Source organism: Falco rusticolus, chromosome 8, assembly GCF_015220075.1.
Source record: "Falco rusticolus isolate bFalRus1 chromosome 8, bFalRus1.pri, whole genome shotgun sequence".
Lineage (NCBI taxonomy): Eukaryota > Metazoa > Chordata > Aves > Falconiformes > Falconidae > Falco > Falco rusticolus.
Window position 1 is genome coordinate 43,518,730 of NC_051194.1, and position 27,374 is coordinate 43,546,103.

General features: G+C 38.4%; 1 protein-coding gene across 1 annotated transcript in view; it reads right to left on the bottom strand.

Moving 5' to 3' along the window:
- STK39 (serine/threonine kinase 39) overlaps positions 1–27,374 on the bottom strand; it is a 101,726-nt gene that overhangs the window by 61,076 nt on the left and 13,276 nt on the right. The window contains exons 2-10 of the mRNA XM_037398729.1: positions 18,177–18,289; positions 13,064–13,172; positions 11,576–11,717; positions 9,655–9,710; positions 4,596–4,705; positions 4,396–4,497; positions 4,073–4,206; positions 689–737; positions 517–582 (exon numbers count right to left, since the gene is read on the bottom strand). Of these exons, the coding sequence (XP_037254626.1) occupies positions 517–582; positions 689–737; positions 4,073–4,206; positions 4,396–4,497; positions 4,596–4,705; positions 9,655–9,710; positions 11,576–11,717; positions 13,064–13,172; positions 18,177–18,289 (881 nt within the window). The remainder of the gene's footprint in view (positions 1–516; positions 583–688; positions 738–4,072; positions 4,207–4,395; positions 4,498–4,595; positions 4,706–9,654; positions 9,711–11,575; positions 11,718–13,063; positions 13,173–18,176; positions 18,290–27,374) is intronic.

Sequence of the window (27,374 nt, forward strand, 5' to 3'; positions counted from 1 at the left end):
AGATGCGGGTTTAACTCCATCACCTGTGGGATAAGGCTTCACTGCTCTGCAGCACTCTTGCAGAGTTTGGATGCAACTTCCATACATTTGGGCACCACATTTCAATTAATCCAAAGAACCAGGTAGTCCTCAATAAATAGCATTTACAGCATCTTCACCCTTTCTCTAGGTGATCAGTGAAGAAATGAATCCTGCAGTTTACCAACCTATATGCTTGCACATCACTTTTTATTTGCACAACCATTTCACCTGTAGCTTTCTAAAAGGGAGTGGGAAAAAATTGTATCATGTATGATGACAAATAACATTTATCACTTTGGCAAGGCCAGATAGGAAGTCAAAATGCCTCAGGCTTCCTGGAGAAAGCTAGACTGCAGAAACCATTCATTCAACGGTCACAATCTTTGAAGGACTGGGTAAGAGAATGGCTCAGTCAGTTAACTAAAACTTAAGGCGACTGAACAGTCCCTGCTTTGTCTTGCATACCAGTCAAGAAAAAGATGTGAACACACTCACCTTTTTTGCTCTTTGTGCTATATTAGGTGTTCTAGTGAGAAGCTTTTCAATCAGGTATTCTCTATTCTGCAAAACCAACATTTGACAAGTTAAAAATCAATACAAGGAAAGAAAAAAATTCATGTAGATTTTAAGGCAGAGCAAAATTTACTCGTAGGGTTAAACGTTTTACCTTGGCTTTCTGGAAAAATTTGCATTTTAAAAGTTCTGCTGCTGTGGGCCTGAAAGATCAATAATAAATTAGAACAGAAAACAAAGACCCCTCTCAGTGAATACAGTACAAGACGTTAGTTAAATAGTACGTCTCTAATACTTTTGAATACTTAGTACTGTATGAATGGGGAATGGATGTTAACAGCTACTGAATAAATTCACACATACTCACCACACATGAAAAAATTACGCCTTTCTACGGCAAAAATACAAAAAAGAAAAAGAGAAAAAAAACCCCTAGTCTCTAAGTTGCCAATTTTCCCCCTTTTTTCTTTCAACATAAATGCATTTTACCCTTAAAACAAACAAACTCACTCTATGAATGCAACTGAACTTTGCTCCACAGCAATACAGAATAATTACATTTTCCAAACAGTAGCATCAATACCTGCTACTGGCATTCTTTTACTTCATTGATGTCAGCAGGTATTCACAGGAAATTATACTGACACTATTAACATCATGCATAAACCAAAAAGAGAGTTACCAGGAGCACCTTCCAACGAAATGGACAGATAAAAATCAAAGCAACAGTTGTAAGGTCAAAGTCTAGACATTTCGCTTTTACTTGCGGGTCTGCTCAAGCCTCTTTCTTCCCATCGTCACCAAGTTTATATTGTTGACTTTTTCAACAGATAATCACAATCTCAAAGCTACCGAAGCAATTCCAACAGCAGGACTTGTTTGCCCTAGCTTCAGAGATCTAAAAGCAACTTATCTAGTCAAGCCAGACTCTGGTGCTGAAGCAGACTCTGGAAAGAACGGGAAGCATCTCTTGGAATGAAGTAAAATCCTCCGGGTTCCTTCCACCCTTTCCATTAGGAGCCCGTATCACTATTCAAGACTAATTTTGACATGCCTAAATTTAGGAAGCCAAAAACCTCCAAGATTCATAATTTCTAAATGAACGGAAGCAACATCTGCTACACTGTTCCATTTGAATCAAAGCAAGAGATTAGATACAGCACAAATTAGATAAGATAGTGGAAAGCTTCAAATTGGAGAATTTCAGTCTCAAAAAAAAAAACCAACCCAAAATCTGAACTAGTTTATTTGTCTAAAGACACATCTGAAGAGTAAGTGAACAAAAAAGGAGTAGTAAGGAGTATGTATATACGTTATCAGTTGACTCCTGCCAGAAATAATGAAACAACTCCTAATATCAACAAAAAGCATCCAATTTAGACACAGACAGTAGTTCCAGAGAGCACTTATTTTTCTTCCCCTCCAAAGAACCAAACTTTACAATACAGGAGTTTTTATTAGTGGTACTGTGGAGACTACCAGGCTCTAGCAGTAATCCACACATAAACCTTGGACGAGCAAAAAGGAAGAGCAGTGTTTAAGGAAAAAAAAAACACAACACAAACCACACCAACATTCAATACGTTTCTGTGTCAAAGTTTTGAAGTTCTATCTCAAATCAACTCTTAAGACAACTTTCAGTGATCCAGTACCATCACATCTCATAACAGGGATATGTACAGTTAAAAGCTAGATGCTTAGTAAAGTTTTATCCAAACTACTGTTCTCCATTCCTCTACGATTAATTAGGCCAGACACTTCTGAACTGGTCTGGAAGTGCTTTCTGGGCCTGCTTTGCACACAGGCCACAGCAACGAATCGCAGCTGAGGACTGTAAGCAGCACCCTTGGCACTGGGGAGAGAGAGAAACATCCACACACAGATCCCCAGAAGAAAAACACCATGGTCTGAGATAACAACCGTGCAATGTCAGTCCTAGAATTTGCCATAGACAGCAGGCACTTCTCCCACAGTGATGACTATGGAGGCATCTCTGTGCAAAATTCAATCCTGGTTCAGTAGAAACATAAAAAATAGCAATGATGCCACAACGTAAGGATGCTCACTCCTTGGTTAGAGTAACAGGCATGCAGATCTAATCACTTGTCTGCTGGTCCAATTGTTCAATTCAAGGTAATCCTGAGCTGAAGATACTGCATGTGTTTAAATATGTGTAATAAATTAGCGTAATTAGTTTAAACACTAATGTTTCAACACTGATGTCATAACTACAGATCAGGTAACTCAGCATTATGTATTCAAGGAGAGAAGGGAAACCATTTTAATTATTTACTTCTCATGTTTTTATACCAATTTAATCTTGCCTTGAAAATTGCTGGACACTGGAAATTAAAAGAAGCTTGGTTAGCCAGAACACATTTCATTTTATCTGTAAGCAGGCAAACTACATGGCTAAGGCAACAGGACTTGCTACTAAGACCACTAATTGTAAGGGGTTTGGGAATCTGAAAACAGTATACAAATGATCCTTCAATGAAAAAAATAATTTGAGTCTTTTTGAGAATAAAGATGTTGCCACACAATCTTTTTCCTTAATTAAACTTGTTCTCTAGCATTGCTGCTGTCACCTTTTCAGCTTGACTCCCTACAACAATATCCTGGCCTTAAGCTAGCATAACATCAGCAAAGAGAAGTCCACACCATAAGAGACCCACACACTACTCAGGATTGCTCTCTCAAAGCAGTCTTTTTTTCCCCAGAAATACCAGCTCTGAAACTCTTCCAAAAAGTGATATATTAACCACACTTAGGAAATAACATTAATTACAACTCTTCAGCAAAAGAAACCTACAAAAATAGGTCTGCATAAAAACAAATAAAGGATAAATAATCATTCTGGGAACTCAGGACCTCAGCAACGGTTTTGGAATAGATGTTTAATATTTTCACCATCTTGGCTATCCCATTCACAAAACAGCAAGAACAAATCACAAAGATACTACGACATGCAATTGCCTACATAAACATGAAGAAAACTCTAACAAGCTTGGAGCCTCTAAAAATTACAGTAAAAAATAAAAACCTCTTAATAAGTGATTTTCTCTGTGAATAACCAAGTTAAAGGCAATACTAAGCTTATGTCATAAAATGTGAAAAACAAATTTATTTATTTATCTATTTTTCATTTATTTTAAAGGTCAAGAGACTGGTATGCTTGGTTACCAACAGTTCTGTCTGATCAATCTGAACAGTCTTGTTAGACTTATGCACAATATCAAGATTTACATCTTGCCTCAGATGAGAAATTAAGATGTAGAGCAAGGACTTCTGCTTGATCAGAGTTAATTCAACAGTGTATTTAAGTATAAATAAATTAGGTCAACAACCCAGAAGAAAACTTAAGCGACAATTCAGAGGCAATTTCTTCTCCCCAGAAGAACTACAAGAACAAGAAACCGAAGGCTACTGTTTACAAAATTCAAATCATACACTTAAAATTAATGTTTAAACACTGGAACTTTAAGTAGCCTGTATATTTTAAAAAGTAATTCCACTGTACATGGCAATAATGACCTACCTTTTGGAAGGATCTTTTTGAAGGCATAATGAAATTAGTTTTCTAAAGGATTTGCCATACTTTTTCATCATCTCCTTGTCCTCTACACCTGTCTCTAAAGTGGGAGGGTCATTTTGAAGTGTCAGCATTAACACCTACAGTAAACCCAAAAAAGAGGTACTGTAAGTAAAATCAATTCAAAATATGTTGAAAAGAGAATAAATATTCCACAGAATACATATATTTAGATATCTTGAGTTACTATTGAAAATGAAGTATTGCTAACTCTCTAGCATCATTAATAATACAGCTAACAGCATTAAGTAATACAAAGTGGTTGTTACTTTCATAGGAGGGTATTTGTGATAAGGTGCTGCTCCTGTTGCTAACTCAATGGCTGTTATCCCAAAACTCCACATATCAGCCTTGAAGTCGTAACCTCGCACCTGGAAAAGAACCAAAAAGCAAAAACAGGGTGGTCATGTCTCAAGTTTCAAAAATTGAAGATTGAAAATATATGGAGTTTTTTCAACATTAGGAATACCTGCTCCATTACTTCAGGGGCCATCCAACATGGAGTACCAACAAATGTTTTCCTTACTTTGTTACGAGTAACATCACCTCCTGTTGCTAAAAATGCACTAACACCAAAATCTGGGAAGAAGGAAAAAAGTTGAAATCTGTTAAACTGCCAATAACAAAGCAAGAGTGATACACTTGAAAAATTAAGTAGATTGCTAAATGTCTACTTTCAGAAACTCCATTGCAGACCTTACCTTTGTTTCATGACACACTGTTCTTGAAATGCTATAAAATAGATGGTATAGCTTTATCTGGGCAAGATCTGCACTAGGACATCCTCAAGATTAACCTCTTAGTGTGTGTATTCCTGAACAAGGTTACAAAGGACTCCAGTATGTGTCTCACTTAAGGTTTTCAAATGTGCACTTTCAGCCAAGGTTTGAAATGTTTGCACCTGCTGTTGTTCAAAGATAAGGAGCTACTTCTGTACAGCTACTAAATTTGACTGCAATTTGAACAAGAGGGAATACTATATATAATTTAAATACTCATGGAGATTTGACAAATCAAAGATAATCAAACTGATCAACAATACATATTTAACAGTAGACCATGACATGAAAAGCTTTTTCCAAATTCCAACATAGCAAAAAACCTTGGTGTTCTGCTAACCTGTTACTACATCATTGACAGCTATATGGGAAAGGCAGGGAATAAATTGAAGAAAGAGCAGATTACCAATGTATGGAGAAATACCGTCATTTTGACTAGAGCTATATGAAGAGTATTTTAGACTGTGCTGTTTACAGTCCAGTTATACTGAAATCAAGTAGTCTACTACCAACCTACTTCAATATTTATTTTCCTATTGTTTTGTTATTCTTCTCTAATTTTGGGGGTGGGGGGTGTGAAATATATCAGTAACTACAGAAAATGTAGTTTTATCATCACTTTCCACTAAACAACTGTTGAACATCACAAACTCATATTCTGGACCTGTTCTACTGTATTTCTGTGTGTTCCAGTGATGTAGTCAAGTAAGATGCAAGCTTCAAGCAATATTCTTTAATTTTCCCTGCAGCTTGCCTGATGAATACACAACACCTTTTTTTCCCAAAAAAAACACAAACACCCAAACGTGTAGAGTTATAGAATAGACAGGTTTTGTGTATATTTCTGAAAAGCATGAACAGCCTCAGAAACACCTGACTCAAGTTTTTTATGCCCTAAAAATCAATGCTGGTATTATTCAGTTTTCTGAAGAGGAGCTGTTGCATGTAAGGAAAAGCTGAATAGGCAGAAATAAAGAAATAAGTGCATAAATAAAGGAGACTTATGGAAAAAAACTGATGTCATTTCAGTACCAAAGACACTGGACAATTGCTTACAGGTCCTTGCAGGAACCAAGATACAAAGGTAAAATCCTAAGTTAATCTTTACTCCCCTACTGTAGTTTTTCCTTATTAATACAACATTAACTTTGAAAAGGACAACAAACAACAAATATAAATGGGTGAGGGAGGACAATTCAAAAGAAAAAAAAAAAAAAAAAAACCACGAACAAACCAAAACCTAACTAAAATCTCTTCTTTCATAAGCTTCAAAATTAAATATTGCAACACCCGAGAAAGATGTGATGAGTATTTAATTAAAGTCAAGTGAACATTTCACTATGATACTAGTCAAACACGGTTGTATATTTTCAGACAGAAAGAACACTTTGATAGCTACTCAATAAAAACAAGACTTTAATTTCCCATCCCAGACATAGCTTTCACAAATACAGGTTATTTAAGAAAAGACATGACCTACAGTGGCAAGCTTCCTATCACACAGAAGACAAAGTATTATTGAGAAGTTACATAAAGAGGAAAGGCACATGCATTACAATGAGAGAGCTGAACAATTCAACAGTGTTAGGCACTAAAAGTCACAGCTAATACAAAAAAAAAAAAAAAACCACCCACCACACAAATTTAATTTAAAGTCCTGATTCAACTGCATTAGTAAAGCGTTCTGAAATTAAAGGAAACAGCGCTGCCCATATAAACATAGCCTACAAATCATTTATTCCCCAACATATTTTTCACCTCAGCCAGGGCTGGGGGTCTCGGCCAAGCCTCAGCCACAACCAAGCTCTAGGGTCAGAAACAAAGCCACTGCTTCTGTTTCAGTGGACCTGCAAAGCAGCTGCTGCAGGAAAGCACAAGCTGCAAAAACATTTCTCTCCTAACTTGCTCACCTTGACAGTGTGTGTAGGCTTTAGCCTAAGGTTCAGCCAAGGCCATGTGTAGGTTGCGGTTAAGACTCAGAGAGAAATAAAGCATCAAGCTCCTGTGAGAATGGGGCTGGGCGAGGAAAGCCTGGGCTACCAAACAACTGTCCCTGATAAATCTTTCACCTCCATCTGGCCTGAATATCTAAGGCACAGGCTCTACCTATTTTTAACCATATCTTTTCCAAACACTTATCTGGGTATGGATTACCACAGGGGTTAACACCTTGAGAACCCCTGGTGCAACGGGTAAGATCACACAGCCACTTACACACAAAACCAAAGAGCAGGATCTCCTGCCTAGACTCCTCAAAACAACCATTCTTTTCCTGACAAGTTTTATTGAAACCATAATTTCTTGTACAGACTAAACGCATCATACAGCCCACACCTTTTACACTTCCACCAACCTCTGTGTATGACTGCTCTTTGCTATACGCTCCTTACATCATCTCACATACATATTCCTTTACTAGTTTTCTTTGATATTTTGATCCTTGTCAAGCAATTCAGCTTGAGAAGTATGAAACTCTGATGAAGTAGTAATCAACCCGTTTGCCCAAAGCACCAAATATTACAATCTCAATAATTTGAAGTAGAACGTTCAAGCTGAGGAACCGCAGCAACTATTTAACATTATATTTGTAAGCTGAAACTCTCCTGCTCTGTACAGAGGAATTTTCCACTTTAAAAATAAAGTCTACCCAATTTACACAGAACAATAAGATGTGTATTTTCCTCTTTCCCATCAAAGACAGAGTAGATTCTCTGTGCCGAACCTCCAAGGTCCATAATCAGAGATCTCTGTAGAGCTATCCCAGTTCTCTAAGAATCTATGCTCTTCTATATCTGCACAAAATCTTTTGTCAAAGAAACACTGGTCTGAGCTTCATTTGTGAGCCACAGCCCCGCAGAACCCAGAAATTATAACGGAAAACTATGTCTTCAAATATTATACCTCACATATATTAGCAGTGTGTGCCATGGATGCATCTTTTCATTATAGAAGCTTGGGATACAGAAGAACGAGCAGTCAAAACAATCTAAGTTCCTCTAGCAAATAAAAATAAGAAAAATTATCAGGCATCTGTTCTCCACAGATGAACGGAGATTTTACTTTGTCCAGGCATAAAGATTGTAAAAAGCATGAATTTCAGCCTCTTTGACATTCAAAACCGGCTTTCAGTTAACGTGCAATATTCAGCTGTCCCAAACACAACAGCCCCACACCAACAAAGAAACAAGTTTGATACTGCTGCATTTTTCACCTGAAGATTGGAATTGATCTGGTATTGAAATAACACATCACAAAAAGACATGATCCATGTATCTATCCAGCCCTTGAACTTCCTCAGTCCAGCATGCACTGAATGCCCTAGCAGCACAACTAAAGCCTTACTCATCAAGATGCCTCCAGCAAAAAGGAGGAAAAGGTCAGGAAACCAAGCCTGGATTTGAACTAGAAAAGGATAAATGAAGCTGTTGTTTGAATGTTATCTGATTACTGGGACAGCAGATTTGATTATGTGTGAAAGTAATAATCTAAAGTCAACAGCTTATTTCAGAAGGCTCATGAGATTTTATCTTTCAATTTTTTAGCTATTATTATTATTTTTAATTAAGTTGTTTATCTGGACATCTACTCCTTTACAATATGAGAAGATCTAAAAAATACTTGAACACCACAGACCTAGAATCTCAGCAGCTGCCCAAAGTACTATACAAAGTAAAGACAACTGTAGGGTAGAATCAAGTGAACAAATAAATATTAAGTATCTTATTGTATTTAATTTTTGTTATATATAAATAATAAATATTTATATATGAATACAAATATATGTTATACAAATAAATAATTATTGTATTGTAATTAAGTAAAATTGACTACCTGCTTAAAAAGTCTTGAACTCAAAACAGAAGACTTAAAACTGCTCCAGTTAGTAACTGGTTCACCTCCCAGCCAATCTCTTCCCATCCAGTTTCATAGACTTCAGACACTGGCATATTAAAGCCCTCAAAATATATGTTTACACAGTACTTAGCTTTGTTTATATAAACAAGAACTTCTGGCTATAGCTGAAATATACCGAACACAAAGCTTTCAGCACTGGGTCATGAGCTACAAATTGTCAAAGGCCTGGGAGTATGACGGGAGAGGGGGCAGGTATCACCACCTGCGCACTCTATTTTCCAGGTATCTGATACTAATTTGAGAAACGGGATGTGGGATATTGCTCAGCACTTAAGCTCTTACGGAAAAAAAATAGTTTGATTCTTACAGACTACCACTCAAAAAGCACACAAACACAGAGGATATTTAAGATTCTAAACTGCATCCAACCCATGCCAATACAAGACAAATGGCAGAAATGCCAAAAATAATTCAGTGAAATGTATCTCATACATCTCACTAACTAGTTAAGTCATAGCCAAGGCCCTCATGAAGGGCAGTACATAAAGACTTTTGAACCCTCAAGTACTATTACAATTACTTGCAGAAATAAATGAAATGAACAGAAATATGAGTTACTACCATTTGCAAACTGAGTGATTCAAAAAGGAACATTAAAAGAACATTAAAAAGTTTTCTTATATATTTGATGGGACACAGAAAAATACTGAATAATTTCTAAATCACGTATCATGAAGAATCCGGAACTCTTCATGAAACCTGAAACTAACTTGCAACTACAGCACTCCAAAAGGAGTAATTAAAAACCAACAGAAAAACCTTTATCTGTTGCTCCTAATCCAGCTGCAATTACCTTTTTCTTTTATTTAGCCATTAGCCTACCACTGCCATTACCTGCTATTTGTACAGAACCATCTTCACCCAGAAGAATGTTGCCAGCCTTCAAATCCCTAGAAAGTACAAACAGAGATTAGTATGAAAGTATGTATATGCACATTTTATCTAAATAAATTAATATTGTTTACTGATTAGTTTCATGACATAGCATTTTAAAATTTGAAAGACACAAACAATAAGTATAAAAGAAAAGGAGAAGGTGAAAAAAAGTTCTCCTCTAATCTCTTCAGAGAAGTGACCCACCTTCAGGGAAGGTAAATATAACGTAGATTTCTACCCAATGAAGCTCTAAAAGCTCAGGCATAGCACCCATATTTTGCTATAGGGTACCATGATTAAAAGTTACTTGACACTGAATCTGTCAGCACATGCTAAACAGTCAAATATATCCATTTAACACACTATTCACACATAATGTTAAGAAGAAACCTTTCTGGCTGGTATTTTTGACAGAAATGTGCATCCCATTCTAGTGCACGATAATTCTTTCATACAGAACATATCATAAACATTCAAAATTGGAGCAAATCAATCTTTCCAAGATTTACTGTCATTGCTACTGAAAGGTAACATAATCTGTTTCCTTAGACAAAAACAAGAACACATTGAAACAAAACAAAATCCCCGAACAATTTTGGAAACATCTCCAACTGGCAAATACCACCTGATACAGCGTTCCTTGAACTACCACAGCTTTCACCTACAACATACATGGAAAAGGAACACACATTGTATCTATCATCTGGAACAGGATTTCTGTGGTACTGCACAGTTTACAAATTATGCGTTACAAAAAAAAAAAAAAAAAAAAAAAGAATGCTCAAATGTTACATACAGATCTCTCTTTTCATCTTTTTTAAGGCTCTTTAAGAATAGACAAGGGGAATTCCCAAATCCAACCCCAAAGGGTCCTGTTATCCTTGAAAACTAATGAATATTCCTTCCACACCAATACCAGCTTAAGAGAAGACTATGAATTAGGGTTTAAGGCAGATCTTTGGCATTCCAGACCAGAAGTCAAGATAATTGTTCTTTATTTCTCCCATTTATCTCAATTTTCTCTCTGCAAAAGGAGGAAATGGTTCTTGATTTACATCAGAGGCAGTTCATTTATAAGAGGAGACATAAGAAGTACACATAAAGAACAACTACTGTGTTACATCTGCACTACCCCCATTCTCAGAGGTCTGTCTGCAGTGAATCTGATTTTGTTTAAAAGATTCCCTTATAAAAGCCTAATGCTTGAAACAGAGAGCCTGTTCTAGGCACCTTCCTTAAAAGGCAAATTCACCTCAATAAAATTAACTAGGGAGGTCAGAGTACAGCACTTAAAGTCCTAACAGTAGAAGAAACCCACAGGTTGCTACAGCAGCTATGTATGTATAGACCACCCTGGGGGATTTACACAATTTACGCTGAGGAAGTCAACGGAGAGAGAATATATAGAAGAGAATAATCACTAGACGCATATACACCAAGACACAGTTCCATAGTACCAATTCCAGCTTCACACGTGGTCATAAAGAGACATCTGTAGAGCTGTAATAGACGTTACTGGTTTACTGTACAACACAATAACCATGTCACAGACCATATCACAAACTAGATTCCGATATTTGGAGTACCAGCAGGCACAGGAGTATAGACCCAGTTCTGGCATACTCAGTGCAGCACAGACCTATCTAAACTGTAAGAGGGACAGACAGAATAAAGACCAGGAAAGTACTAAGTATTAGTGACAAACTGCAGTCAAGATTACAGCATCTGCCCAAGCGTTATCATTTGATAATTACTGAGCGCATTTCCAGTATGTGAAAGAGGCAATACAATTTGCTTAGCCAAGCAAACGAAGCTGACCCGTAACAACAAACTATACACACAACTTCAAAAATTATTTTCATTGTGTATATGCTCCTACCTGTGAATTTGCCCGTTCCTGTGTAGATAGTCTAAGCCCTCCAAAACTTCTTTAAGAATTGTTGCTATTATGGGTTCTTCAAGGACACCATTTTTGTGCTCTCCTCTGTTGACAATATACTTTATTATATCAAGCATTGAACCTATATTGCAGATCCAGGAAAGAAAAAGCATATATACAGCATTATCATATCAGGTTCTTCAGAAGATTATATTTCTTCAGTCGTTCTATGCTACTGTTACTTAAAACTTTGCACATACGTGTAAAGACCTCTAGTAACTAGCTCTCAGAATAAGGCACACCACCTACCTTGTTCAAATGAGAAACAAAGCACTGTTTTTTTTCAAGCAACAATTCAATATTCAAGAATACTGTAACACTCAATGATCCATTAGAAAGATCTGAATTTTTAAGAAGTTGTAGCTTAGCAAGCTGTTAGCAGGAGTATCCCACATTTAAACAGATATGTACAGCAAAGATTTTGGTTTATTATGCAGCTTAGATTATGTCTTGTGTTCATGACAGAGTAAATATGCAGCTGCAAGACTGGAAGGAGATACCCTCCGCAAACAAATGATGACAACATTCCTACTGCCACCCAGTTTGACATTGAACTTCAGTTATTATAAATTTCAGGGAACCTACTAGCAACATTTTCTTTTTATCCAAGCATTTCTCAATAGCTCAGTAAATACCTGTCATGAATCACTGGTTTCTCTCAGGGTCTATGCTTGCTTTTGATTGAACTGAACAATTCAACCAAACATGATATAACAAGTGTTATTTTATGAGCACTTCCCGGCCTTACTTTCTAGCATGATGATGCAGTAGTCTGCTGCCATCAAAACTAATCTTGAAGAACGTCATGTAGCAACCAGGACCGCCACATCTTATTTTGGAGTCTTGCTTTTCTAACCTACACACACATTCTGTTTAGCCTCTTTTTCCTCTCCTATAACCGAGTAAGTTTCTTACACCATTAGCCAGCATCATAAAAACTGTCATGAGCAGTTAGTTTAAGCAATAAAAAAGATGCAACATGTATAATGCCTGTCCTAGGAGGAATCTTCCTTGAATAAGGAATGAGAAACACTCATTATGAAAGCAGAAATATATACATTTTCAAAAAAACAGAATGGATTCTAGAGAAACAAAAAAAGGCCACACTGACAGAAGTGACTTAATTCTGATCAGTCTTCCCTACACAGCCTTAACAGAGAATTTTAATATCTTGATTCATAATAAAAATAATGGTAGTTAGATCAACCAGATATATCTCAGTAATTCTTACACTGTACTATGAATATACATATACACACTTCTTAAGCTTGCGCATTCATGCTGTAACACACCTACGTCTCTCAGTTAATCCTATGTAGTCTCCTCCTTTCTTATTTGGTTTAGATCAATCAAATCAAAGAAGGTAAATCAGAAAAAAAAAAATCATACAATTTCCTTGCAGCTAAACAAGTAAAACCAGTAACTTACCCCCACTTAACAGCTTCATAACCAGCCAAAGTTCATCCTTCACCACAAAAGATGTGTAATAGGTCACCACATTGGGGTGATTGCATTGACTCATTGCTTGAATTTCTTTCTGTAAGAAATACAAAGCTCAACGTAACACAGACCGTTATCAGTTCTGCTTGTATAGAAAGGAAGATTCATTTTCAAAGTGAAATACTGTAACAGAACTGAAGTGTGCACAGAATATGCATCAAGGCACCAAAACATTTCAATTTACCTACAGACCTGCATGCAAGACAAAACATTATTGCAAGGAACATGGAGGAGGTTTGGCCAGGAGATACAGGCATAACTACATCAATTTTCTTCTGAGAGCAGCAAAGAAATTACTGTTAAAAGTCCCAAATTCAGAGTGAGAAATGAAGAACGAGCAGTCTCCAAGAGCTGAAGGTGTGGGTACAGGCTGGACAATAAAACACAAGGAGAGTTCAAAACCTACTGTGTTTCCTGTTCAAAAGGGATATGAAGAGTAGAATGGGAGCAGGTGGGAAAGGAGGAAGGAAGCTGTCAGACAAAGGACACAGCACCGCCGGCTCAGCTACTGTGGGATGGACAGGTGGACACAAGAGCCACGCAGTCAAACAGAAGTGGAAGAGGAAGAAGCAATGTTACAAACCAAAAAAGTCAGAGGAAACAATTGACTAGAGCACACAGTTACCAACAGATGCACAACGTGGCACTACCAAGTAACACCATCTATGACACGCCACAGCTGTACACATTAAGAATGACTGCCTTGTATCTATTATTTCAAGCAGAGTCCTTTTTCTATTCACTCTTTCACATAAATGATCTGTAACACCTTTCCAGCAGCTCTCGTTATCCTGCCAATCCTTTATGTAGGAGCATTTAGCCCTCCTTTGTACCGAGGATTTGGCCTCACACCAGCTTAAACTCCCACAACCCTACTTCTCCCTCTCCACCTCCCGCCACACAGCCCTAATCCACCATGCCAAAGGACATGCTCCTGGAGGGTGAGCCAGTTAGGGAGCCAAATCAGCTAAAAACTAAACTCTTCCACCTCCCCTCCCTCCCTGAAAAGCTAACTGCTTGCAGGGGGACTCCTGCTACACACTGACTCACCAGCACTGGCACGAGGCAGACACTACAGCGATCCCACTTTGATTGATTAGAATTGCCACAGATGCCCTTTTCAACATTCAGCCTCAATTCAGCAAGTGTTTGAAAGAGAGTTTTTCTGTTGTTGTTATTTGCAATGCACTTGAGATCACAGCAGCCTTCTAAAAGACATTACGTATTAAAGACTGTGATTTAATCTCATGATGCCCGTTAGTGGCTATGAAGTCAGGCCATAGTTTGACACACATTTCAGGTAGTCCTGTTGTCAAAATTCCTCCTCCTGAGCCAACTTCTGAGCCCTGAACCACAGAAGAATGAATGCCTGGACAGTCATGCAATGAGCCTGAATTACCGAGCCATTTGGAAAATGGCTTTCCCTGTCTCCCCAGGAGACAGTAGGTGGAAAACAGAAGATGTGGGGCACACATCCCTTTCCCAGAAGACATCTCAGCTTAAACACAAGTCAAATTACTGCCTCAGGTTCTTAATTCAGCTATCCATACCAAATCTTAACTGTAACTCTCCCACACTCTTGATTACAATTTCATTTCATATATTGTTTTATTGTTTTCCCATGCTGGTAATATAACAACAGTTCAAAAAGTCTACCTGCCACTACTGGGCAAAAATACACCTAACCTATTTCACGCACACATTAATAGTACAGAGGTGTAACTAACTGACTGTGGTAAGCTTCACTATCTTTAACTGAAAAGTACTTTGAATGTTTTGTCTGCCTGTGTCAACTTGTCAGCAAAAATTGAGCTATCACACTAACCGCGGCCAAAGGCACCTTGTGTCTCAGCTTTGATGACTTTTTCCAAAAAGAGTCTGCAAAACAAAAGTAAACAATCAGAAAGCACCCCATGAAAGATAAGGGATTGAATTTTAGTTGGGAAAGTATTCATTTCAGACTTGCAGTTCTGGAGTGCCCCTATCGCTCATAGAATGGTAAGCCTCCACCAACTTCAGTTATTTGGCTGAGGCCCACGACATGCACAGAAGAGAAAGAAAAGCATTTTAAAAGACACTGTCAGGGAAAAGCTTGCAGCAGGACATCCCACAGAATGCCTCAGAGCCTTCTTCACATTCACATCACTTTAGACACTCAACAGCACAAAAGCCGTAACAGCAATTAAAATTTAAAGCCTCTCTCTCCCTCACCCTGCTGCTTCTCCCTTGGACAGGTTAAAAGCAAACTTCTTCTCGGCCAGGTTATTCCCGATCCAGTTTCACTGAGCAGCTGCACAAAAATGTGTGTCAGCCTAAGGGCAGGTGGGTGACGCAGTTAATAACCAACTGGGAGCCGGCTCCTTTCGGTGCTCAGCTGCAGCGCCCAGGCAGGGACCAGGCAGGGACCAGGCGGTGCCCCCCCAGGGCCTCCTCCACCAACACCCAGGCTGTGGCTGGCTGAGGGGCTGGGCATGACATGCCAGGGGCTCCACCAGAGAGACGGCCCCAAAGGGCTATCCAGGGCAGAAAGGCAAACAGTTTAGAAAATCAGTTCAATAAAAGAAGCCATTCTATAGAATATTATTTGGTTTGTAGTGTCGAGAGCTTTTCTTGTTTTAAAAAATTGGAGGTAAAGAGATGGGGGAGATACCCAGTCAGAACAATACTAAGGACAGGAACTTTTTCGTTGGCTCATGGGGTTAAGTTACACTTAGCTTACAATAGGGAGAACAGAGGACACTGCAGGAAACAGAGTATTGAATTTCAGGAGTTTGGCAGTTTGTGTAACCTTAGTATTATTTAAACTCCCTCACACACTCCCTTTCTATTTTAACTGACACTGGCCCAAATCCTAAGCCTGCTTATGTGGGCACCTGGCTTGCTGCATTTCCCACTTCTCTGAAGGCCACACAGCTGAGAATTTGTGAAGGGTGCCTCTGCACACCATCCATAAGCACTCAGCAGCAGGATTTTACAAAAAAGCATGTTCAGAGAGCAGACAGGTTTAGAACATCCCTGTGCCAATGGAAAGTGTTTGATCAGAAAAATAAGCGATTGAAAACTGAGCAGACTCAAAACCAAGTGTTAAAAACCCAAAATGCAAGAGCATTCTAAGTATTACCAACTGAAATAAAAATGTTAGTACAATTGTAACAAGAGTTTTGAGAGTCAATTGTGCCCATTTCCAGAATAGCATCTCTATTTTTTTAAACAAAATTTTAAAATATCTCTATTAGAACTGAGTCCGAGTAACTATACTTCTTACAGAAAAAAAATAATTAATTCTGTACATGGATGCATGCACATGCATGCATGCACATATAAAAACAAAAGGAATTATACATGGCCTTTTTTTTTTTTTTTACCCCTCCTAATCAGTAACTGGAATGCCAGAATTTATGTTCAGATCAAAACAGATCAACAAATAAAAGAAACACAAATCTGAACACAGAGAAGCAGAAATTGACTTATGTTAAAAAATAAAAAAGATGGTATGGACAGTTGTCTTCGTACCAAAAGAGAGCAATATGGGACCAAAAATCCAAGACCTATTGCCTCATTTGGCAGACAGTGGAGACATGTTCAGCAGTAAAGATACTCAAGCACTTGCTAAGGTAACTTTGTACAAGCTGGTAACTAACCGCAGTCATTAAATCTAGATCACCTGAATATCTCTTCCAGGTTTTTGGCAGTTTTGTCTGGTTTTATTTGTTGTAACTTTTTAACTCTTCATTCCCATTATTAGATCAAATTCTAATCAAAACAGATCATATTTTGACATTTTTATATTACAATTATTAGTATTTTAAAGATATTTATGGACTGTAAACGTTAATACATTATGCACAGCATCTCACCTTGGGCTGTTCTCTTTCTAAACACAGTTCAGAATTTGAGTTTTTAGTTGACAGAAGTCTTACTACCTTAGAGGTAGCTTCCACTACCACAATCCTCTTTTAAAAACCACAACAACATCCCACACAAGCTGTTACATAAAGTGAAGGTGAATGCCATCAATCACCAGGGGAAGAGCATTTTGGGTCCTCCACTGTAATAAAGCCATTTTATCTGAAGAAACTGGATGGACCATACCCTCTGTATCAAATTCAAGATATCTTTTGCACTGGCAATTCCCTGCTGAGGAGATCATTTCCTTCAGAGGCAGGAATTTCTGCATTAGAAAAAGCCCACAGTCTCTAGGCAGTAGTATAACCTGTGGAACAGAAGAGAGTGTTCTCACTTTTAGAATGGTTTTGCGTCCTTCAACTCTTGTTATGCTGCCTATATATAAATATGCATTAGTCTTGTAAGCACCTGACTAGGAGCATTAGAAAGCAACAGGTTTTGGTTTTTTAAGAGTTCTTTGTGACTTTGTCTGGATTGCCATAACTAGTGCAGAGGAAAAACTCTTGCAGTCCCTTTTACAAAGGGCCTCTTACAGGTCCCTTCCTCCTCTGATCCGTGACCCAAACAAACAGCATTCCTCAAATGGCTTGTTATGGCCTAGTGGATAAATGTGTTATTAGCTTTAACAAGAGTTTCCTTGTGTAGATGGCAGAGTAGCCATTCCTGCGTTGCCCCTCAAAAGTTACCATTACAAAATGATCCAACAACTAGATTTTGCCGTGTTTTGGTGCTTTAGACATTTTAAGGAGACCTACTACATTTTACCTTTATACTTTTAATCAGTGTTTAACCAAAGGAAAATGTATCCTTCCTCGGTATTCAGAAAAGACTGATAACCAGACAGTAATCTCTTCAAAATTGAGTCTTCAGAAAGCAAGGGGGTAAGCATCTTCCCACAGTTCTCAACTGCTGGTTATCCCAAGATTCAACTTTGCACTTCTTGTTTTTGTGACATTAGAAAATATACATTAGTAAAATATATTTTTAGGGGAAGGGCATACTTTCAGTTAACTTTCAAATCTTCTTCTGACTATTATCCTCATAAAAGTCTACCCTCACTTTTTCGACCAAGCAAAAACCAAAATCAAAATAGAAGATAGTCTCCATGTAATATGTTCCCCTCTGATTTACTTACAAGTAATTCATCCATACTGGTTTGGCATTTTTCTAAGTTGATCCTCTTTATTGCTACACGTTCTTGCCTGGGTTTGCATAGCGCTGCCTGGACAACAGCTGTAGCACCACTACCTGAAAAAAGGCAGAAAAGCAACACAGTCAATATAACAGGAGTTTAAACAACTGAACAACGTAAGAAACCCACACCGATAAAGAACTTAAAATCCTGCTGTTTATCCTCTTTCAGTGCTTTCCCCACACGCATACCCTTCCACCAGCAAGACAGTTTGAACACTTCTCAAATGGGGAAGAAGAAATACCTCAAAGCTTCTGTTCCATACTCCACAACAAATTCCCAAGCTGACAACTTTAAAACTGTGTACTCATTTATCAAGTCACACTCACCACCTCAATGCACTTCATAGTTTGGGAACCATTACACTTGTTGCACTTATTTGGACACATCTGTTTTAATCAAGAACACTACTTGCACAGTTAACACAATTTAAAATGTTACATGGAGAGGCAGGCAGTGTGTGCTTTATCAAATATTATTCCTTTCTGCTCTTTCAGGTCAGTCCCTATTTAGCCAGGGTTTTGTTCCCACTATGCAATGAACAGAAAAGTATCAATAGAGTTGTACATGCTAAATCATCTGCAGTTTCACCTGTGCTCCTGTTCATTCATCATGATTACAGTAACATCCTACATAAAGCACGACGATTTTTGTGAAGTGTGCAGAAAGTACAAGTATTACACCAACAGTAAGAAGCATGTCACTGAATGGCCCATCAGAGAAAGTCAGTCATGCTTACTTCACACGCAAATCACATACAGTCATACAACTACACTGATAACAAAGCTTGGTGGAATTGAACAAATTTTGGGGAAAGCATCAGAATAATTTTCTTTAGTATGCTTTATTTGCAAACAGCTGGAGTAAAAGGTCTTGTTGCTTCTTTTATCAAGCACCCACTAGCTTTGCCCCATTGGGTATTGCCTCACTAAATTAATAAAACTGTGGCAAGTAGCTTTCAGAAATAGTTTTGCCTGGGTTGCACATCTTGCCGCCACATCAAATACAGTAGTATGTGCTTCCTCAAAGTAATTACATCATGCTCATTCATGCAGAAACATAAAACCCCCTGACAAATAGCTCCCACCTGTAATTCTAAATATTTTAATTATGGATTTCTGGTAAGTCACGAATATATATTGGCCTGCTCATACACTGTGTTCTATTTATGCTCTATAATTGGCATGTCCTAGATGAATACAAATTGGGAACAAAAAGCGTTTTGTTGTCAAGCTCTACAAACATGGATTCAGTTACCAGCCGACTTAAGAACAATTGAGAGCTTTTCCCACTGCACATCTGAAAACAGCACCGAGGATACCTCATGACTGAAAGTTATTGTCTGTGTTTTAACTGCTATTTGCTTAGCTATTTTCATGTATTGTTTGTTCACATGATGTTTTCACTCAAATCACAAAGCTTTTTAACTCAGCATATGAATTTCATTGTAAAATTCTGAGCTCATCTTAAAAAAAAAAAAAGTCTCCGCAAGACTAACTAGTCATGTTTTTACAGGATGTGGTCACAGACAAATATTGACATGTCCTGTTCTGTCTGCTTACAGAAGAAAGCCTTTAAAAATTCTAATAACATAAGTAATAAGAGAGTTAAGGAATTAAGAGATATTTTAAAAATTAAGTAAGACAACCCAAGGAAGGAACCACCAAGTCAGTACAGTTCAGCTCAAGTAAGACTCATCTCCATCACTTTAATGAAGTTCTCATTCAGCAGACATCAAGACACAAATCCTATTGTTACTTTGGCTACACAACTGTAGGTTAAAGCAGGGAGAAGAAACCAAACTTTTAGCTATTACAGATACAGGAACAAAGACCAAGATTTTCTTTGATGTATCTTTTTTATCTGTGTCAGTAGTTTTATCTACTTGTAGCAAACAATCAGATCTTCACTTTCAAAACAGATACATATACAAAGGCCACATAAAGGACAAACAAAAAAATTATTCGGCCAACGCCAGGATGAAATCCTGACTGCTTCCTCAAGCTAAAGTAACAGTAAGTAACACTTCAAAACATTTTGGAAAAATTAGATTACAAAAAAAGGCCTGTCACATCCCTGAGACCACCCCACTATATCAGTTGTTTAAGTTAAACCCAAACCAAAGACTATGAGCTTAATACTATTTACAAACTCTTGCTTGCAACATTAATCCTGAGCTATCCTTGTGCACAAGTTGAAGATTTGTTCTTCTGCCTACTGAAAGAGGACAAGACGCAAGATTTTAGGACATAAAAAATGGAGTTTGAAGTTTATTTATATGAAAAGCCTTTCAGCGCGTTTCCCTGTGTTTTCTCCCCAGACATGACTTGCAATGAGGTATTCTTCTACCACAAGAATACGAAACGCTGAATACACAAAAAGTTTTCTATGTTTACAATAAAGCGAATCTGCTAGGTGGTTTCTTTCTTCTGCCTTCAGAATCCTCTCCACAATACAGTATTTTGATAGTAAAGGCAATCAGCGCAGCCTCATTCTCAGTGGCACCTACATACAAAACCCATTTGAAAAAGCAGTTTCAAGTACTGAAGCAGGAGCCAGGTATTTAGTGGCTATATGCCTCCTTCCTCTTAAAAAATGTTCCACTCTCCTCCTCTGGCTCACAAAGCCAACAAGGGATAAAGATCAGGAAAACCTGTGGCTTTGCCATCTGGTCAGAAGACTCCTTTTGTGACAATAAAGAGATGCCCTTCTGTAGTCCACCAAACAAGCAGAAGTGTGAAGTGTTCCAGAGGAGTAGCTGTTACAAACCAGACTGTGCAGGTAAGCACTTCAGTTGAGAGGTAACAGACTACACGAGTAATGCACTATCATACAGTGAATCAAGTATGTCAGAGACAACCACTTCGCGTAACAAATTAGGGTCCCAGAAAATGTTTGCATAGAGTAGATTAGTCAACCATTTCTTGTCAGAAGGCATGACTTCTTCAGGTATGCTGAGCCTTACGAGTCTTCCAAAACCATTACAGCAGAGAACATACTAACTGCGCTACAACCAAAGCACAGATGGGCTTTAGCATCCAGGCTCTAGAAAACTGATCTAGTATAACGAAAGCTCAGGTTGGACAAACCATAAAGCTTTTACATCCAGCTGTCTCCCGCAGAAGAATAAAACAAAGGATTACCAGTGGTCAGACTCGATAAAACAGCTTTCTAAGAACAATGGCGGGTTTCCACTACTGGAAAAGTCAGTCTCCTGCTACAGACAAGTTCTCTTTGCCAATTTCAAAAGTTACCAGTGAAATAATGCAATTTCAGTCCACATCAAGATGCCTACTACTCCCTTTTCACAATAGGCAACAAGTCAGTTTCATCTTGTCCTCACATCTTTGCTGCCATTCTTCTCTCTAAGTGTAATCATGCCCTTACAACCAACCAGTTCCTTCATGCTATGAACCATGCACTCCCTACCATCGCGCACTTGGTGCAGCAGAGCCATTAGAATTTCTTTTAACTATTCGGGTTCATGCAATAGAAACTTTCTCAAGAGCTACTACATATGGCCACACTTCACTACTTCTGAAAAGATATAACCTAAAAGCAGTTTTCTGCATTCCACTTTGCACATGCTTCACAGCAAGCATATGAAAACCCCAAAAGCACAAATACTCATCCAGGATTTAAGCTGATCTGAGTAATTTCCTTCAAGTTGTTACATAAAGGGGGGGGGGGGGCCTCCTTATTTTGTTTTTAATCTAACCCTTGCTGAACCTGTCTCCAGCTGGCAAAGAGTAGGATCTTTGAAAAAGTGTGAACAAAACCTGACCTTAACATTTTAGTTTTATCTACCCTCCACTAGTCAAGTCTCAAAAAGACAGCGAGGTGAGATGGCTGGACCATATCACTTGCACATCACACATGAACACATACGTCTTCATAGAAGCATGTGACACTTCATTTATTCTCTGTTATGTATGAAAACCTGACATCTTCCACTCATTCATCACCGTGCAGTAACTCTATTCAAAACAGATCTAGAACAATTCCTTTCAATTTTCTTCTTCTCCTCAAGTACAAAAATCAGTAACTTCATTACCCCACAATGATTTACCAAGTCTTTTTTCAGTAGCTCACTGTTACTCTACAGCACTCCAAAACTCTTAAATATTTTTGCATTCATTAGGTCCCTTCAGACACCTTACCCAAAGGCATCATCCCCAATGCCATGGTGGTTCTACCTAATCTCTGAAGAGAAGGATGTAATCTGTTGGTAACGGTAAATTTTCTTGTTGAATAGGTATCCAAAGGGTTAGACAGCAGTCATAATTAGGGAACACTAAATACCTTATCTCAAAATCCATACAGTTTTTTACATACCAACCTATAGCACCTGTGGCTTTATAAATCTCCTCTGCTCTCCCAACATATAGAAACTTCCCATTAAATGCAGCTGATTAGTGCATACAAATTCTAAGTTAGCCTCAAATCCAAGACCAAATTGTAACTGTCTGTAAAAGAAGGCAGTACTGAATAAAAATTATAAAAATAGATGAAGTACCTATAAAAGTATTTTTATTTAATCTCTCAGACAGTCCAGTTCTGCAGAAGAGTCCCCTAGGTAATTCTTAAATGCAGCTCATACGCAGTGTAAAAGCAGGATTCCTTTTGCATAGAGCAGAATGCATTTGTGCACACAAACCTTGCCTGCACAAATGCAATCTAGCTTAGGTTTCCACTCATAAAAAAAAGCAGGGGGTTATGTAACATACAAAGCATCTGTGCTGACATACAAGTTCTGAAAGCTATGTTGTATATGTTGTATATTGCATGGAATATTGTGTAGCATATTTCCAGCATTACTACATGTGTCCTATTAACTGATCAGTACTTCAACACATTCTATGGCAGCATTGTGCAAAACTACTCTCTTCAGCCCTGCAAGAATCAATTGTGCTGGTGGCAAAGCAATACTTTTGGTTAAGAAAGAGAAAACAAAGAACCTTTCTTTGTTTCTAGCTTTTACCCCGCAATACTTAGTGGGAGAACTCATATTACTTCCGTTGATTAAAAAGAAGTTATAAATCAGCTCATTAAAGCTCATTTAGACCACCAAACTCTAAACCTTTCTGAAATGTAACTTCTTTACAGAAATCTGTCTTCACATGACATAAATGCTTATGTTCTTAAGAATTTCACAATAATCACATAAATACTATTTATTAACAATCCCTTCCTACTTTGTGTTCTTACTTCATGCCCGGATCACATTTCTCCACTTATAACTCACTTGGGATAACAGTTTGTTTATCCTAGCCATTAAGCTTATGACATAATTCACTTGAAATAATAAGTGCTCTATGAAATCTGTGCCCATACATAGAACTGCTACTTCTACATTTTCATCATTCAACAATTAATCTCATTAATTCTTCACAGAACTATACAAAAGTGAGTTTGTGTAAGCTACTCTCCCACAAAAAGGTAAATACAACCATTGAGTAACCCAGTGATTCTGTAGCTGTAAAGGTGATGTTTTTAAATGTCCAGCTGCAGAACAAAGTTTCTGAAATCTAGCTTATCCTATACTACTTTTCAAAAGCACATTGCATAAATAATCCAGAAAAAAAAACCTCCAAAGATGATAAAGGTCTACCAATACTTCTGTCATCCAACTGAAGTCTTAGAGAAATAGTCCAAATGTCCACGTCAAAATTATTATTCATTACAGAGAATGCAAGAGAATTTGTGTGCAAGCATTGAGCTAACCTGTACTAAGGCTAAGATATAGCAAGCCTGAGCATTGACTAAACATATTCTCCAAAGCAGGGGGGTCAGGGGGAGGGGGGAGGATTCACAGTCACCAATAAAACCCCACATACAAGAAAAACAGGGGCAGATGGGAATGACTAAGCTTTTGGAACTATACTCTTTATTTCCTACCACCCTCACTCAAACAGTAAAAGGACCAGTTCTATCAGATGTTTTAGCTAGAAAAATTATAGGATGTATCTTGTGGTTTGCTATGCAGTACTATGCCGCAACTCCCTGTCAAGTCTGCAGAACAGAATAAAGAAATTCTTCTGCCAAAAGCACGAGAACATAAATCTACTTTCTTGAACACAGAGGCTCCTAGCATCAGAGTAGAGCAAATAACTATCAATCACTAATTATTCAGGAAATAAGACAAATCAATACTGTACAAGAAAGTGGAGAACCTATACTGATGATCTGGAAGACATAAGTCTTCCTTCCCTCCACCAGTGAGCCCAGACACACTGTATTGCAGGAACTCATCTGAAATGTCTGTCTGAAGAACAATCAGCTATTACCACCAATCATGGTTAAAAGAATTTTAAAAGAGCTCTACTCTGACTGACAAAGGCATTAAAGAAATCTGTGCCTAGAAAATTAAACCATATATATGGAGATTAGACACAGGTTTATTTAACAGTGACTGTGTTCAACTTTGAAATAAAGTATCAGCCTAAGTGGTGGCTTTTCCTAAGTGGTGGCTTTTTGCTTTCGGACACTTTCTTGGTAAGGAGACTTCTGCCTAGGGCCATACAGAGCTCAGCATTTGTCAGCTTGGTGCAATGCCATCAACACACCAAGATCAGCCTGGGAAGTCCAAGGATGACCATTAACCATGTTTGAGGCAGTCAAGTAAACCTGGCAATAAGCACACAGTTTGCAAAGGAAGGAAAGAAAAGCAGAGACCATGCCAGCTACCTCCTTCCACCTCACGACTGCCCCCTCCCTCTGTTCCCATCCCAGTTCTCCCAACAAAGACTGACAAGTGCTGATATTAAACCCCAGCCTGAGAGATTCTTTTTTCTTTGTCAGAGAGGCTTTATTTAGTGAACTCTATTGAAACAAGTAAAATAAATGAACCACTAAAAATATAGCCAGTGTTTGTTAAGCATATAGGAGAAACAATAACTTCTAGGTGGATCAAGATCACGCCTTCTTTTGAAGCTCAGTAGAAATAAAGCCATGCCTCACCAGCAGAGAAATACATCCTATTACCCCACCATACACTTAAGGCACATACTGCACAGTCTTGGCTTTGAAGCTACATAATAAGACAGTCAGTACTCCACCTCCCTTACCAGTTTTCCAATCCAATATACTATACTTACTGCAGAATATGGTTTTACTCTCCTGTGTTATTGTGATTAGTATTTAAAGTGACAACAACACAGCAGGAGACAGAAACCCACCTGACAGCCCTGCATTTCAACACTGGAAAACTTTGAGTCCTATCAATCACAAAAGGTACATAAAAACATGAATTTGCCCTTTTTTTAAGAAGGTACCCACAAGGAATTCAAGTCTTTTGGGTAAGTTAAGGTACTAATGAAGTTAAGGACCAACTTTTAGAAATGCATCAGAAACAGACAGCAACCACAATGCTTCTCCTTTTGCCTGTCTTTGAATAGCAAGCTGCACATACTCCAAACACACCTCGGTACTTGACACTACAAGAAAGGTGTAGATGTGTTGCCAAGGAAAGTGGAATGATGCCAAATATCCAGGCAGTTTAATGCCCATCTGTGTGTGTCAGCACCAAAACTATCTTTTAACTAAATATTACATGGCCTTAAGTCCTCTTCATCCTAGTCGTGGAGCTCACAAGGAGCCTGGTACACTTCCAGATCTAGTATGAGAGCATCTTCCTATTCATTAGCAACCCACAACAAAGAAACATCAGCACCACAGCAGGTAAGGAAAACCTAAACAAAAGCAGCCCACTTTCAACAGGTGTTATCTTCTCCCTGACTTGTCATTTAAAATAGATGAGCCGTCTAAATAAAGAAGTTGAAAGGGAATGATAGCAACTCAAATTAGACTGTCTAGGCAAACCGCGTATTATAAACACTACCCAAGATTAAATTCCTTTTGCTCTGTTCCACATCTCAAATATCTTCATAATAACTGTTATTTATAAGTGAAAAGTGTTTATATATAAAAAAAATAATCTACAGTCACCACCATTTCAGAATTTGCAATCATCAGAACTGGACTTTGCCTTGTGGAGGTTTCAGGGTAAGACTGGTGTGCCCAGTACTCCCTGCTCCCAACCCCTTGTAATGTGGCCAGCATAGCTAACACCATTTTCTAAGGCAAGCAGCCGTTCTCTGTGACTGAGTGGCCACATAGTCACTCCCTTTCCCCCTATTCTCAGGCCCTCAAGGTTCTGTGAACCAAGTAGACAAACGAAACATTTCTTTTTCGCCTCCCTACTGACCTCAAGATTCCTGGGCATCAGGGCAATTACTCCCTTCCTTACCAGCCTTGAATGTCCCAGTCACCCAGTCAACCCAGTGGTGGTGATGACCCCATCAGAGAAGAGGGAAGCATAACAGCACACAGAGCACTGTCCATAAAAATCAAGCAGTTACAAGTCCTGAGTGGTGAACTTGGACCAGAGCTATTGCTGGACAGTGACACCTGTGACCCCCAGTGGTCAGGGATGCCTCCACCACCATCTGCTTCCTCCAAGGACTCAGTGACTTGTACATGTTCACATGGTTTTCCAGTCTAGATTATGATTCTTATATTGATACAGCAAACTAAGATTTGACCCAATCTGCAGAGGGTCCAGGTAATTATAAATAATACGTTCAGTTGTATTATAAATTCTGTATTACTTAGGTGATTAGAAATCATAAGTCAGGATCTAGGTCATTAGAAATCATAAGTTAAGACATATTATAAATTCTGTATTACACTACTTACAAATGTAGTAAACTGGTTCTGCTTGTGGAAATCCTGAGCCATTTTAATTCTAAGTTCTGTGCTCCTGGGGCAGAGGAAGAGCATGAGGAGCCCACCCCGGCCCCCGCAGAGGAAGAAGCAGCAGAGACAAGGTGTGATGGACCACAACCCTCCTTCCCCACCCACCTGTGCTGCTGGGGGGAGGAGGTAAAGACCTTAGGAGTGAAGCTCAGCCTGGGAAAAAAGCATTGGGGAGAAGGTGTTTTTAAGTTTTGGGTTTATTTCTCATTATCCTACTCTGACTTGAATGGCAATAGGGAAATTAGTTTAACTTAAGTCAAGTCTGTTTTGCCCATGACAGTAATTGCCGAGCGATCTCCCTGTCCACAAGCTTTTTGTCATATTTTCTCTCCCCTGTCCAGTTGAGGAGGGGAGTGCTAGAGCAGCTTTGGTGGGCACCTGGTA